This window comes from Abramis brama (assembly GCF_963993115.1).
Source record: "Abramis brama genome assembly, chromosome: 1".
NCBI classification, from domain to species: Eukaryota; Metazoa; Chordata; class Actinopteri; order Cypriniformes; family Leuciscidae; genus Abramis; species Abramis brama.
This window is the reverse complement of record NC_139963.1, coordinates 20,785,255-20,802,310: the sequence shown is the minus strand read 5'-3', so window position 1 is coordinate 20,802,310 and position 17,056 is coordinate 20,785,255. Positions and strand designations below refer to the sequence as shown.

The 17,056-nt window shown below is 37.0% G+C and overlaps 1 protein-coding gene across 2 annotated transcripts in view; it reads right to left on the bottom strand.

Annotated features, from left to right (window-relative positions):
* Window positions 1–4,760: 4,760 nt before the first annotated feature.
* grb2b (growth factor receptor-bound protein 2b) overlaps window positions 4,761–17,056 on the bottom strand; it is a 41,334-nt gene continuing 29,038 nt past the window's right edge. For both annotated transcript variants that reach the window (XM_084116502.1, XM_084116503.1), the window contains 3 exons: window positions 12,254–12,376; window positions 10,515–10,683; window positions 4,761–6,512 (listed from right to left, as the gene is read on the bottom strand). In XM_084116502.1, coding sequence (XP_083972628.1) covers window positions 6,327–6,512; window positions 10,515–10,683; window positions 12,254–12,376 — 478 coding nt within the window. In that variant the 3' untranslated portion in view covers window positions 4,761–6,326. The remainder of the gene's footprint in view (window positions 6,513–10,514; window positions 10,684–12,253; window positions 12,377–17,056) is intronic.

Here is a 17,056-nt window from a genome sequence, read left to right as displayed (position 1 = left end):
TCTTTGTCTCGCCCCATGCCATCACACGATTTGGAAACTGCACTTAAACACTTTGCCTTTCCAAGATACTGTACTGATCACCTGCTGCGACCCGAACATATTTGTCCTCCGTCCAAACAGAGCGATACAATCAAGAGGAAAAAGAAAGCTGACTTCATCAAGGACTGGCTTCTGTCTCTTCCTTATGTAATATCTCCACAGGTTCAGGCTGAGGTTGGCAGAAACTTTATACTACACCGTTCATAAGTTAGTGGTCATTAAAAAAATGTTTTATCGATACATTAAACTGATCAAAAGTGATAGTATAGACATTTATAATGTTACACAAGATCTCTGTTTCAAATAATTGCTTTTTTTGATTTTTGAAGGTGATTTTTTTGATTTTTTACCTTTCTAATCTCAAAATGTATCACTTTTCCACACAAAAAAACTGATCATAAAAATGTATCTTAAGGACCAATATTAGAATGATTTCTGAAGGATCATGTGTGATATGATCGATAAGTTATGACAAAATATGTTACATTGCTTTAACTCATCAAAATAAGTTAAGCAATTTCCAACTTTTTTTAAATGACAAGAGTCAACTAATTTTTTTAAAGTAAGTTTAATGCAATTTAAGTTGAAATGACTTAAGACTTTTTTTGACAGTGCAGTGATCCTGAAAATTCAGCTTTGATATCACAGGAATAAATTACATTGTAAAAATGTATTCACATAGAAAAGTGCTTTAGTAATAAAATTTCACAATATTACAGTTTTTTACTGATTATGTTTTTGATGAGACTTGGTGAGCGTACGAGACTTCTTTAAAGAAATATTAAAATATCGAAAAAATAAAAACTTTTGAATGATGTGTTTGTCATTCTAAAGAACGATTTAAATTCCTTTTAGAAAACTAAATGAGTGGAAATGAAACATTTTGTCCATATATTAATAACTTTCTCTTCAGTCCAAATGTGTGGCTTATTTTAAAAGGCAAACTGTGAGCTTTAAATTAGTTTGGACTTTCTGTGCTTTTGTGGGTCACGTTGACCTGACTTTAACGTCAACTTTTGGTCTCCTCCACATATGTGATTGAAAATGCTTTTACTTATCACCATGTTTCTCAAATGCACAATAACAAACAGAAAATGGACTTTCAAGCTTGATTTTGTCGAGTATAGGGTCAGTTTGACCCTGAAAGATTCATCATGGAGGGGCTTGAAGTGTAGTGAAATTCAATTTGGCCACTTTGAGACCAAACAATTATAGCCAGCAAAGCAGGACATCCCAGAAGTTGAATCAAAACGGCAGCTCACTTTTCTCAGAAGAATTCAGCTCGAGAACACCACAAATGTATGTGCAATGTTGCTATACGAGCATACACACAGCACTACAATCATATTAAAGCTCATTGTAACAGTCGTTTGAAGACTGCTAGTGGCAAAGCTCACTAACCCTCTTACAAATCTGATAGCAGTGCAGATAACTTCCTAATCAACCAGCCGGACAGCCAGAAGGGCTGTGACAACACCATATATAGATAGTGTGAAACACAGCGTTGCCCTGTATTTCACCCTCAGCAGGAAGCGGGGGTTTCGGCGAAGTGTGTAAGTATGCTATTACCCAGCCACAGTGAAACGACCTTTCATTATGGCCAAGAGCTTGCAGTGAACAGGTCTTCGTAAGTTCAGAGCTTCTCACTATGACTTTGCGATCGATTCATTGTGGACCGGAAAATGGCAGTGTCTTAAAATTCTCACACTTCTTTCTGCTTTGATGCATCTATGCGTGCATCTGCTAATACACAACTCTCTTATCATAACTCAGGTTTTTTGCAAAATAAAGGCGGTCATCATAGATCATAAAGCCTCAGCTACTCAAAGTAACAAGGATCTATTTTGTGCCGGTCAGTTGAAGCACAACAACGGCCTCATTTAAAATGATTAAGCTATCTAGAGTAGACTGTTTATTGATTAAGTGTGATTTCAAAAGTTGTCCTCAAAAAAAAGTATTTATACATTTAAATCACACTTGGAAACCTTCAATTAATAAAATGTCACTCACATTATGAAATAAATGTTTTTCTCCAATGCATGTTGGCCACAATTATTGGCACCCCTGGAAATCCTTATGAGTAAAAGTAGTATATTCCCATTCATATTTACGTTGTTTTTTTTTAGCACACCAGTGTGACTAGGAACATGTCATTACTTCTATAAATATGTGGAAACACAAAGGCCAAATTCCCTTAATCATTCATCACAATGAGTAAAACCAAAGACTATAGTTCTGATGTGCAGCAAATGATTGTTGAGCTTCACAAAATAGAAAGTGGCTGTAAGAAAATAGCTAAAGCATTGAAAATCCCCATTTCCACCATCAGGGCAATAATTAAGAAGTTCCAATCAACTAAAGATGTTACGAATCTGCCAGGAAGAGGACGTGTGTCTATATCGTCTTAATGCACGGTGAGGAGGATAGTTTGAGTGGCCAAAGACTCTCCAAGGATCACAGATGGAGAATTGCAGATATTAGTTGAGTCTTGGGGGTCAGAAGAAAAAAATCAATAAATCAAACAACCCCTACATCACCACATGTTGTTTGGGAGGGTTTCAAGAAAAATCCTCCTTGCTCCTCCAAAAACAAACTCCAGCATATTCAGTTGACCGGCTTTTATGATCAGATGAAAAAAAAAGAAAAAAAAAAAGGTTTTTGCCAGAAAACCCACCTGATGGGTTTGGTGCTAACAGGATAAGTACCCCATGCCCAAGGTTAAATAAACTGCTGGATCTTTAATGCTGTGGGCCTATTTTTTTTGCTGGAGGTCCTGGACATTTTGTTCAAATGTCCAGGACCCCAACTCTCAACTAATCTCTGCAATTCTCAATCTTCCTTGGAGAGATCCTTGGAGAGTCTTTGGCCACTCAAACTATCCTCCTCACTGCGCATTATGAAGATATAGACACAAGTCCTCTTCCAGGCAGATTCATAACATCTTTAGTTTATTGGATTCAAATAACAGATTAAAAAATCAAAACCTGACTGCTTCTGCTAGAAATCTTGAAATGTGAGTTTCCCCCCACTTTCAAATGTTTTACTTCAATGAAAGGTTAGAATTTTGTGAATTGTTTGAATGAAAGATCAAAAGGATAAACAATGCAGATTTATTTTTCACAGCTGCCTTTCATCATATTTGCCAAGGGTGCCAATATTAGTGGAGGGCACTGCATATTATATTCTTATAAGAGGGACATTGCGGATTTAACACAAGTTAAGCTCAATCTACAGCACTTGTGGCATAATTTTGACTACCACAAAAATAATTTTTCTTATATAGCCTCTACATATGGTTGTCACAGTACCAAAGTTTCAGAAGGCCTAGTCGGTACCAATACCAGTAAAATATGCCAGTTCTATGTACCAGTTTCAGTACCAGTTAAATTAAGTAGCCTACATACTTAAAAAAAAAAAGAATTGTCCCATTTTGTCTCGTCCGTTGGTTATCACTGTCGATCATTGCGGATTCTGATTCAGTTGCACATTTAAATACATTTACATTAATTCATTTAGTAGACGCTTTTATCCAAAGTGACTTACAAATATGGAGAAAAATAGAAGCAATCAAACCAACAATAGGGCAACAATATGTAATACAATAAGTTCTGTGACAATTCCAATTACCCCCTTTTTTAATAGATATATAGAAGAGTAAGTTAGTATTAATGGGTCAAGTGTTGCCGAAAGAGATGCATCTTCAGCCGTTTCTTGAAAATGGCTATGGACTCAGCAGCTCGGGTTGAGTTGGGCAGGTCATTCCACCAGCAGGGAACAGTCAAGGTAAAGGTATGTGAAAAAGTGATTTTGGGCCTCTTTGGTATGGTACTACAAGGCGCCGTTCCCTTGCAAAGCACAAGCTTCTGGAGGACACATAGGTGTGAAGTAGTGAGTTTAGGTATAGGGGTGCAGAGCCATGGGTTGTTCTCTAGGCAAACATCAGTGCCTTGAATTTGTTGCGAGCAGCAATTGGCAACCAGTGCAAGTTTATGAGGAGAAGAGACTTGCACTCTCTTCATCTCATTAAATATCCCTCTAGCTGCAGCATTCTGGATCAGTTGCAGAGGTTTGACAGTACAAGCTGGAAGACCTGCCAGGAGAGCATTACAATAGTCCAGTCTGGATAGAACAAGAGCTTAGACAAGGAGTTGTACAGCATGCTTCGATAGGAATGTTGTACAAGCCAAATCTGCAGGGCAGATCTGCAGGGCAGTTCTAGCAATGTGGTCTGTGAAGTTTAACTGATCATCAATCACAACACCAAATTCCTGGCTGTCCTGGATGACGAACCTAACTGAATGGAGAAGTTATGATGAGGTGTTATGTTGGCCGAGACTATAAGCAGCTCTGTCTTTGCTAGGTTGAGTTGAAGGTGGTGGTCCTTCATCCAGCAAGAAATGTCTTGTCAGGCAGGCTGAGACGCGAACAGCTACCATCGGATCCTCTGGTTGGAATGAGAGGTAGAGTTGTGTGTCATCAGTGTAGCAGTGATAGGAACAACCATGTTTCTGAATGAAAGATCCTAGTGATGACATGTAGACGGAGAAGAGAAATGGTCCAGTCACTGAGCCCTGAGGCACCCCAGTAGCTCGATGTTGAACACCTAAAATGGCTAAAACACTTTACAGTTCAAATATCACACAAGTGTTAAGAATGTCAAACTATGACAAGAAACTGGAAAAGCTTCTTTCATTCAATATAAAGTATCTGACAACACTCTCTTTTTTTTATCATTTTCTTTTTATTTATTCAAAAGAAACAAGGAAAAAGGCCAAAAAAAAAGTTAAGAAAAAAAGGCAAGACATTTAAATAGGAGTGAATGTGTGCAGGTGTGTTCAAGAGGAGGAGAAGGAGGAGGGCGCACATGATTTCTCACTGCGGGTCTGACGAAACCCAATGCTCAGGCTAAAGCAGCAAGCCAGAGACACTGTCACACCAGAGAAAAAGGCACTAATCCAGAGAGAACAAAACACATCACGGAAAACCGGGTCGATAATACACAAGGAGGGGAACAAAATACATAAAAAGAGCTAAAACATACAACACGGAAAAGACAAAATATGAAGGAAAAACAAAAAACAAATGCATCACATTAGTCGATGTGACAACTCATATATTTGAAAACTCTCTGGTTTCTTACTTCTTACTGGCTTAACCGGCATCTGCCAGTTTTTCGACACCAAATGTTGTGATTTTAAATGTTTAGTTACAAATGCAGTACGTGAACAGCTTTTGACACCATGAATAGATGCGTCTCTGAAATCATGCACCTGCAGTTCAGTCCTCCAATCTGAAGTCCCTCATGATGATCTCTACAGAGTGATGTCAGCTACATTCACAACCCGAGAAAAATAAAAACTGGCTGCAATAAATACATTGGCTTAAAATGGTGGCTAGCCGTGTGGTTTTTCACATTAGATCAACTCCTGCAAGACCGGAAGCTCCCTTGCGATAAATCGCTATCGTCAAGGATCCACTCACCTATTGGTTCTAAAACAAAATAAGAATGATGTCAAATGGAATACATGATGCGTTAAATACTACGGTGTTACGTCTGGGATGCTCATAAAATTAGCACGTCCCAGAGCTACTCCGTTTCATTCGCCCTCCCCAAAAAATTAACATAATTTACAATTGGAAAAAAGAAAACAAAAATGTGTTGAAAGATAAAACTGACAGACACATACAAATATATAATATATATATTCTTAAAAAAATGGATTCTCTCTATAGGTGTTTTTTTCCACAGCCCAGATGTACATTTGTATATATTTTTTAGAATGTTTTTTTTTTTTCCTTTTTAAAAACAGCTTCAGGATTTACTATTATAAAGAGATTTAAACATGCAGCCAAAACAAAAAGAACAAAAAAAAAAAAAGAACAAAAAAAAAAGTCTATTTGTAGACTAGAAAAGAAGCCAGAAGCAGCAGGATGAATCTACAGATAGAATCATTGTTGTTTTAATTTATGCGTTGTTTACTATGCTAAGATTCAGCCTTTCCTTCGCCCTAACAGCTCAGTCTGGACTGCAAGCGTTCAAGAAGACATCACGATTCTCAGGAATAATAGTTTCGCCCGGGCACCACGAAAGAGGTGGAAACGTCCAGCCTCTCTGCTACGTTTTTTTTCTCTCCATGATTTCAGTCACAATTTTCCATTCTTCTGTGCCGCTTTAGATTTCACAGGACTTTAAGGGTGTTGACGGGGACATGTAGGGTAGTCTGATTGTATGTGAATGTGAGGGGCCGATAATTACAACTTATTCACTAATCACTTGGTTTTTTCCTTTACATATTCCGGTTCACAGGCGTGACGTAGTTGCGTGGAAACATGCCCGTCTGGCCGTGACAGGCGCCCTTCCACCAGTTGGGGTCAGAGTTGTCCAGGACCTGAATGAAGTCTCCGCGTCTGAAGCCGAGCTCTCCGTCCTCCTGAGGGTCGAAGTCGAACAGGGCCTGCACGTATGTTGGATGCTGCGGATGCACAATAGACACGTGTAAATAACATGATGGCACGTTTTGAATCTAACACAACTCTACTGTACAAAATGTTAGCGTCAATAAGATTTTGTAATGTTTTTGAAAGACTCACCAAGGCTGCATTTATTAATAAATAAAAAAATACAGTAAAACAATACTGTGAAATATTATTATAATTATTATAATAATTTAAAATACCTGTTTACTGTTAAATACTCTTACTGTTAAATACCTGTTTTACCCGTTTAACTGTTTACTGTTAAATGTTATTTATTCCTGTGATGGATTTTGAAAGAGAATTAAATTCAGCAGTTTTATTTCCAACATGCACTCATTATGGCTGTTTTATTTAATGTAAAATTCCATCTTTAGTGGGACACGACTTGACGGATTACGTGACCCCGTGAGTTCGTGTCTATTTTTTAGCACCAAGTTTAAACTACATATCAAGCATGTAACTTTGTTACAGTCTTCGTCATCAGGAACCTGGGTGTGCTCTTTGATACCAATCTTTCATTTGAAAGCCACGTTTCTTGTTTTAGTTTCTGTAAAACCACATTTTTCCATCTTAAAAATATATCTAAATTACGACATATGCTTTCAATGACAAATGCAGAAAAGTTAATTCATACGTTCATGACCTCAAGGCTAGATTACTGTAATTCTCTACTGGGTGGTTGCCCTGCACGCTTAATAAACAAACTCCATCAGCTCGAGTTCTTACCAGAACCAGAGGGTTGTTCCATAAAACAAGATTAGAATACAAGCCAGGCTTATTTTGGTAAGTCAGACTTATTGTCGGTGGATTCTGTTTCATAAAGCAAACTTAAAATAGTTCAAACTCAGTTACCCTGGCAACTTATGCTGGGAAACTAGCCTGGTCCAGGGCAGGCTAACTGTCAGGCTAAGCCTCAGCTGTTACACAGATCCTCTAACACTGACCAATAGGAACACAATGATATTACCTACATTATATCTACACAATCTAAAAAAAGTTAAAATTAAAAATAAATTATAAATAATTACAAAACCACAGTATAAATTGTAACTGGTAAGATGAATCTGAGCTTAGTAATTGACAGTATATTAGCCTACATTTGATTTACCCCATTACAATAGTCCCTTTACAGTTATTGCTACAGTTATTACAGTTAATGTCCAAATAACAAATATTTTAGCATATATATATTATGTACTTTATTGTGGCTTTCAATTCAAACACATTTAACACAATTATACAAATGGACAGTTCCTTTAAAGACATCATATTTTCCCCCAATAAATATTCATTTATTATTTATTTTTCCTTCTACTTTTTTTTTCTTTTGTGATAATACCCACCAACACATAGCCTAAAAAACACATGATTAGAACAATAACCAAAAAGTACATAGTTAGACACTTTTACATATGATTTAAGGGGGAAAAGACAAAAAAACAATAAATAAATATTAATAAAAATGTAACATTCACATATTTATATCAAACTCTTATAATGACACATAATTCCTAATAGTTATTCAAGTAATATTATTTGAATATCAAATATTCAATATTAAATAAGTCAATAAATAAAATAACAAATAACTAGAAATAAAAGGGAGGGAGGGTTATATAAAAATGTAGTTAATGTAGGCTAATATATATTTATTTTATGGAATATTCTTTGATTTTAGAGTTGCACATATCTTTTCAAAATGTATACATTTGCTCTTAATTTCATGTTATCCTCTCCATAGTGTACTTTAGAAATTACATCTACTCATTTAAAACTGGGGATTCTTGCTTTCTCCAAAAAAATATTGCATTAAAAGCTGTAATTCTCAGCATTCTAAATAAGTTTACATCATCTTTATTAAGTAGCATAGGTCATATACCCAAAACTATATTTTGTATCTTTATATATTTAGTTTCTTAAAATAAACTTCCCTGAATTAGGCTACTTCTGTTCTCTGAAGTACTTCTGTTCGCTAGAAGTTCACTGCAACTTATCCAACATCCTAAAGATAAATTATTATAATTAGAAGATATTTCTAGTGTTATAAAATATCGCGTATTAATTTTCCAAGCAAAATGTATATTTCAGTCAGAATTATTGCGCTCCTATTCGTTCAATATGAAGATTAGCAGCAAAATGGATACATTTGCATGACTTTCTAACATTTACAGATGGAGGATATAACTGTAAAATGTAAGTTTTGCACTGAGGGGGAAAAAACACATATCACAAACGCATAAAACAGCACAAAATATACGCTGTTTGATGGTGGATCGATTTGATCCACGATCGACCTCTAGGGCTGCTTCAAAAACGCGTGCACACGCAATTATCTAGACTTGATAAACCTGGATCAAATTAGTGAGATTGCGTGAACTTCAATTACCTTTTATGGAACCACTTTAGCCCCAACTTATTTGTTAGGCTCATTCAAGTCCGGTTTTGGAGTTTAATCCCCGCTTTTCTAAGCGTCTTTTATGGAACAACCCTCTGGAAGTGTGACCATATTAGCAGGTTCTGTCCACAGGTTCATTAGCACCACAGGTTCTGTCAACACTACATTAGCTCCCTATTAAACATTGTATACATTTTAAAAACTGGCTAATTACTTACAAAGCACTAAATGGTTTAGCTCGCCAGTACTTGAGCGAGCTCTTAACGCATTATAGTCCTTCAAGTCTATTGTGATCTTAAAATTCTGGCCAGTTGATAATACCTAGATTTCAAAATCAACTGTAGGCGGTAGATCCTTTTCCTATTTAGCACTTAAACTCTGGAACAGTCTTCCTAGCATTGTTCGGGAAGCAGACACACTCTGTGAGGTTAAATCTAGACTGAAAACACATCTCTTTAACCTGGCATACACATAGCACATGATCACATTTCTATAATTCAAATCCGTTAAAGGATTGTTAAATATTTTGAATGCTACCTACCAATCCACAATCTGACTTCTGACCTGTAATGCTGCCTGAATCATAATCACACCGTGTTCGTTCGTTGGCCAGAGGAAAACTGCCCCCCCAACTCAGCCTAGTTTCTTACAAGGTTTTTTTCTCCATTTCTGTCACCTGATGGAGTTTGGGTACCTTGCCACTGTTGCCTCTGGCTTGCCTAGTTGGGGATGCTTAATATTCAACAATATTACTGATTTGACTGTACTGACACTATTGGATGAGAACTTAACTGAGCTGGATGATGACATCACTGTTTCCTCCAGCGCTGCTTTATAGCGAATTGAACTGATTCATAATTGATTAACTTTACAATGAACTGATTTCAACTGAATAATGACTGTTTACTATTGTCTTTTTAGAGCTGCTTTACAGCAGAATTGAATTCTGTTTGCATCATTGAATCACTATTGTCCTGTTTATTACTGTAAAGCTGTGGTATCGGTGCATCCCTAAATGGCAGTCTTGCACACAATTTTTAAAACGCCCACAAGATGGTGCCATTTATCAGTGAACCCGATACAACAAAACCAATATTCGATTATGGAAAAATGCTTAAATATAGGGAAAAATGTTAGTAAAACCAATTATTGGTCGATCACTAGTTTCGCTGCAGAAACAAGGTTGTGTTGTTGCAAAGAGCGGCACGGGACACACATCACATCTGAACAGTTGCGATACACAGTGTGGACAGTCAACAATTGAGATCAGATTCCAAACGAATACACAAATAATCGTTTTTGGACTGACAGTGTAAACATAGCCTTTATCTCACCTCTTAAAAATATGGTGTTTTCCCACCTTCAAGATTTTTTATTATTAAATAATCGTCTTCAATTAGTGTGTACAGCATGCCTTTTCCCCTAATGTTATTGTAAACGATTATTTACTGCAGGTTATTCCAAATAATTTTTTTTTTGCTCTTCCCATGAAACAACTTCCCTGTTCCACAGATTTTACTTGAAAAAGTGTTGCATTGCAGAAGTAAAAACAGTCATTCACAAAGACTAAGGATTAAAAAAGGTAAAAAACTGGCATACAGACCTGAGGCACCTGCTCGATGTCTCGTAGAAAGATCTGTTGGTTTCTGGAAACGGAAGTGGTGCGGTGATAGTCCACCAGCTCGTTTAGAGAGTTAAACTTCACGACCCAAAGGAAGTATTTCCCAGCCCCATCACGCAGCACTTTGAAATGCTGTACATCATTACCAAACCTTAAACAAGAAAGAAAGACACAACACTTCACAATTGATACCGAAGAGATTAACATAATGCACTCCTTTGTGTGCCATGATCCAAAAATAAAGTTACATAAGTGAACGGAGGTCAGAATGCATATTAACACGTGTATGCAAACACAGGCGAGACGGGCACGATAGCCGGGGATCAAATGGGTAATTGCCATGATGTCTATCAAAGAGCTCGGCCTGACTGAGACAAGAACCGCCTTGACTCACGCGAGATGACATTCAGCTACATGTCTTTACATCAACACTACCGTTCAAAAGTTTGAGATCAGTACGTTTTTTTAATGCTTTTGAAAGAAGTCTCTTCTGCTCACCAAGGCTGCATTTATTTAATAAAAAATACAGTAAAAACAGTAATACTGTGAAATATTACAATTTAAAAATGGTTTTCTATTTTAATGTATTTTAAAGGGGACCTATTCAGCCCCTTTTTACTAACCTGGGAAAACCCAGACAACTTCCGGCAAATTTAGATTTGCTCTGCAAGTAGTCTGGCAAAGAGCTCATTCAAGCCCATTTCTAATCCGTCGAAATCGCGGCACCAATCAGAAACGATGATGATCGCTCTGATTGGTTCTAGGTCTATCCAATTGCGCCCAGAGGCATTTGAGCGACGTCCGTTCAACTTTTAAATGCATTATTATATTCAAATTGCAAACACATGAGGACAGTCTCCATGAAAGACCCACTGGCAGATGAACGTGCTACTACATTTCTCTCCGAAACGGTAGGAAATTAAATTAGATTTAATAGAGGATTTTAACTGTGACAGGATGCACGCAACAGATCCGTCCGATAAAGATGACGAAGTCGTATGTCCCAAAGCTTGCCTACTTTTTTTCTACACATTCAAAAGTAAATACCTTTTCTTCACAAAAAGAGTACATACTTTTATGGCGTAGTGTAACTTAGGCGAATTGGGACGCAGCATATGGCTTTACACGATGACAATCGCTCTGATTGGTTTTAGGTCGATCCAATTGCACCCAGAGGCATTTGAGCGACGTCCGTTGGTGACGCCCCTTTGGAAATGAGTTATTAATGAAGCTTTGATCCCCCTTTTTGGGTGTAAGCAAAAACACGCTGTTTTCATGCGTGTCTCTTTAAATGCAAATGAGCTACGGCTCCCCACCCCCCTTTCCAGAAGAGGGCTGCGCCTTTTCTGCTCGTGCCATTCTGGCAACAACAAAACAGGAAAAACAGTATGGTGCCATTTCTAAGAACACGTTTTTGCATTCTGCTGCACTGCTTTTCCATTGTTTTCTATGTAAACATTTGGGGCCATTCAAACGCAAGGTGTCGAGACATGGTTTTTTTAAAGTTAAACTTCTTTTAGCGTTTCCTGTGCGAGAAGCAATGGAAAAGTAGTGCAGTGGAATTATGGAAAACATGTTCTTTGTTCATTGATATACAACAACAGAACATTTAGGATGCCTGAGACAAACGCTAGGTACGCAAACTCGATCTCAGGCATCACTGCGCTCCCGGTCAGGACTCGGACTTGATTAAACCTGTAGTGCTGGGAATGTTGACGTACTTGACAGACAGTGAGAAGTCTCCAGGCGCACTCTCGCTCTCTCTAATGAGGAAGGCTCCGTCGTGCCTCTGTTTGTTTAGGATCTCCTCCGCTCTGGCCCGTGGAATTCTCCCGAAGAACCACCTGAGAACGTATGAACACACAAATATAAACGTTACTATTATATCTGAACAAAGACATGGTATTGGGAGAACTGAAAACAGAAGAGGTGGAAAGAGAGATGCTGAAGACAGAGAGCAGATGAATTTCATTGATTTACATGGAAGTGTGGATGAATAGAAAGAAGGATCATTTCCAAAAAGACAGGCAGCACAGAGAAAAATCAGCTCAGGAGAACAGCTACAGAGTTTAGAAGATTAACAAAAACAGTGATCAGCACAGATTTTGTGTGAACAAAAAACATGCAGATGTGGGTTTCTTCTAGACTAAAGGTGGTCTTTCTTGTACAAGCCAGTTTATAAACCATCTAATTCTATATGTCTTTACTGAATGAACTCAAATTCCAATAAGACTTGCTGTGTTTGTGCATGTGTGCGGCAAAGTCAGGTGAACTGGGTTAAGCAAACCTCACAACCAAATGCCTTTATTTACTGGAGAGACAAGAAACAGCTGACAAATCCAAAGTGCATTTACTGTGTGGTATTATAAATGGTATCCAATGTCATCACTGCGCTTACAGACCTTAGATGGAGTACATGCCATATTTCATTTGAAGTAATACTAATAATAAAAAAGATGTCAATGGTTGCATTTTAATTTAACAAGATTTACATGTAAGAATAGTTTTACAAATGATTTACAGTTATGCTTATGTTTCATTAATAAGGTTCAATGCTATAATTACTGATGATTCAAAAGGTGTCAATCAAAAAAGAACCCCCTCCCCCCATTTTTTTTCAGTGGATTAAAAATACATAAGATAAATATATAATTATATACAGGCCTCCATACATATATAAAATGAAAACGGTTATATTTAAATTAGACAAGATTTACATGTAACAAAGTTTTACAATTTATTTACAGTGTAGCTTGTTTCATTAATGAGGTCCAATGCATTAATTACTGATCATTAAAAACTGCATCACAGTGAACAGACTACTGAGTGCAACAGTCGGGTACTTGAAGTAAAAACCTCATTAATTTTTTCCATAGGGAAATTGATTTTGAATAATAACTTATCAACCTTTAAAGACAGACCTACTGTGAGTTACGAGGCTGTTGGTCGATCAAATCGATGGTATTTGCTTCTGATGAATAACGCAGCCTGCATTATTTCAGCTTATTTTTTTATTTTTTTAACAGTGGAATTCCTGGCGAAAAACTACATTACCCATGATGCTGTACAGAAAATTACACCAGTGTCGAAAACCACTAGTGAAACCACTAGTGAAACCACTAGTGAAGAATCTGGCATGTTTTTCAAAAGTGCTCTCAGATTTGACAAACAGATCATCTCCGAGTTCTAGCTAAAGTAAAATAATTTCTTTATTTTAAGGACTTTGAAAGGGTGATTCATGCTTTTATTTCAACAAGGCTTGACTATTGTAATTCCCTTTCTATGGGTATTAACCAAGCATCTCTTAACCATCTGCAAATGGTACAAAATGCAGCTGCTAGGCTCCTTACTAGTGTGCATAAACGAGAGCACATTACTCCAGTTCTGATATCTCTGCATTGGCTTTCGATTTTAAAGTCTTGTTGCTGGTTTTTAAATCCGTGAATGGATTAGCTCCTGCATATATATTTCCAATTTATAATCTGTTCACAATCCTGGAAGGTCTTTTAGGTCATCCAACCAGAGACTGTTAAATGTTCCTCGGGGCTAGACTGAAATCGAGAGGAGATTGAGCTTTTGCCGTTGTTCAAGCAAAACTTAAAACCTCTCTTTTTTCTTTGGCTTTTAATTGTAGTTGATTTGTACCGTGCCTGGTCTGTTCGGTGTTCTGTTCTGTAATGATGTTGTACATGGTGTTAAATGTTGAGTTTAAAAGTTATTTCCCTCACTAAAGCCGTTAAGTACACAGTCTTGTGCCTTTGTCTTTTTGTCTGATTTGCAAAAACTATTTTGCTTCAAATCAAAGTTTGTAATGTTGTGATTCACTTTGTTGCTGATTGGCTTGGATCATGGCTTATAACTCTTTAACAAACACTATTTTAAAAGGGGGGCGGGCACTAATGCAATCTACCAACCCTCACACCTTTATTTTTATTCAAATCATAGATGTAGTGAGTAAATATGAAATGAATATATACTTGGGAAAAAAATAAAAAATAAAAAAAATAATTAACATTTACACTCCCAGGGGGTTACGTAAGGCTATTCATAAAAACACTGGCTGTCTCCGCTGTACCTGCCGAATCTTTCCTGTCCGCTTTGATGTGGACAGCACAGACACAAACACAGAGCATGTGACCAGGAAGTGACATGAAAGCACTCTAGGGCAAATTCCACTCAACCACCGTCTGCACGCCGTGTCTCTCTCCGCTCAAACACGTACATTTACATTCCCTGTCCTGATAAGAAACATCCGCCTCCCCTTCCCATAAACCTGGCCAATCTTGTGTAGCTGTCCTGGGATATTAAAAAGAGTCGGCGGTGTGTTTTCTGGGATGTCAAACAAAGCGAGAAAAATACTGTTCGGAATAAAATAAAATAAAAACCCTTTCTGCGACTGATGACACCACTGATGCAAAATGATCAATATTCAATTATCTGTTAAAGAGAGGAAGCTATTCATAACAAAGGCCCTGTTCAGCGTCTCATTGTTTCATTACAAGGGTTTCAATTCTCTTTCTCGGGCAAATATTAGTCAATCATTCATTCATTCATTCATTCAATAAAGCGCGAGAGAAACACTGAGACGAATGAGGAAGAGAGTGGGAGGAACAAACCGGATCATGTACATGTACAAAGACTTTGAGTTCAATCAAGCTGATTGGTATCAAAAGGGCAACAAAGCGTTCCCACGAAAATCATCAGGAAGTTCACCGACAAAAAAGAAGAAACTCTGCAAAATGCACAAGGAGGGATTTGGAAAAGTAAACAGACCTGAGAATCTGTGACCTGAGACGATTATTGAAATAATTCCTGAAATGTTCAGATTAGAGCTCACACATTATTAGTCTCACTCTCAAGGCCGATGGACTATAGAGTTTCTTTAAACGTACAAGTCTAATGCCTTTGTGCGCAGTTGGACGCAGAAACACTTAATTCAAAGTGAAGTTATTTTTGTTGGATTGTTTAAAATATTAATTACGAGCTCTAGCAGGAATTCTGCAAAGCAACAGTTAAAACAGGCTAAAAATAGCCAAGGCCTTACACATACACAATTTATATTTATTATATATATATTATATATACATGTATATATACACAGTGTACATTTTATGTTAGATGCGATTAAATCGCAATTAATTAATTTGACAGCAATAATGTACAATGATTTTATTGCCAATATAAAATTAAGCAACATAAATATTGCAGTGATTAACAGGTTTTTATTTGTAGTTTCTTATACAACACCGTTTACAATTTGAGCTTTGCATTTCTTTTTTTTGGAAGAAATGAATACTTTTATTGTTGACTAAAATGTTACAAAAAATGTATATTTCAAATAAATGCTGTTCTTTTGAATTGATAATTTAAGAAATGTAAAAATATTAAAACCAAAACCAGTTATTTGCAATAATATTTCACAATATTACTGCTTTTACTGTATTTCCCCAAACTTTTAAACAGTTTTGTATATATATTTACAACAACTGCTGAATTAAAAATAGATTGAGTAAATATTGTGTAAAAATAAATAATTTACAAATATTTGAAAATATATGATGTGCAACATCCACTTGTCAAGTCTGTTGGTATATTCTGAAACTGAGACTTTCAGAATTTAAAACCAATCAGTTTAGAAGTTCGGTTCTAGGAATCAACTCTTTTGAACCATTTTAATGAATCGTTCAAAACAATGATTCACCAGCATGCGTGTTATGTAAGGGATAATGTAGAGCGAGGCAGTTGTTATAGCGAATACAATCTCGACAGGCTGATCAGGACTCCGACACGAAGCGGAGGTTGTATTCGCTATAACAACCACCTCTATCTACATTATCCTGCTTATTACATGGCTACCTACCAAATAAATCAATAATTTGACACAAAATATTGATTTAAAAACGATTGTATTGCTTCTGCTAAAGAAAATAGTCCGTTCCGTCTCTACAGTTAGAATCCTGCGTCCATAGCAACGCTCTGTTTTTCATGGCAACGGTGTGTTATACTTAGCAGCGGTAGAGTCCTGCACGGGTTCGGGTACCCGCGGGGGAAACACGGGTCTAAACATGGGTTTAAAACAATCACATCCAAACGTAAAAATATATGCATATTTTTAGGTACACATCTACAAAAATATGGCTGTATTTCAAGTTGATAAAATTATTTAAAATCCACATCAGTTTATTTGTGCCCACGCGCCACGCCCTCCCAGGAATCTATAACGTTACCTAGGCTACTTTCACTTTTAAAAATTCATCAAACCGCGCGCTCGCACAATCTGCTTGCAGTCGTCGAGATGGATGCTGAGGAGTTGAAGAAAAGAATAGCTAGTGGAGATTGTAAAGTTGTCGACAATACGTCATCAAAAATCAAGTCCAGTGTGTGGGAGAAATTTGGAGTTATCTGAAGAAAATATTGTGAAAGGCTTATTTGCTGCATGCATTTTCGTGTTGGACAGCCGCAAATGTGGAACTTCATCGCCGAGGAAGTACGCAGATAACTGTGGTAACAAACCAAGCAGTTCT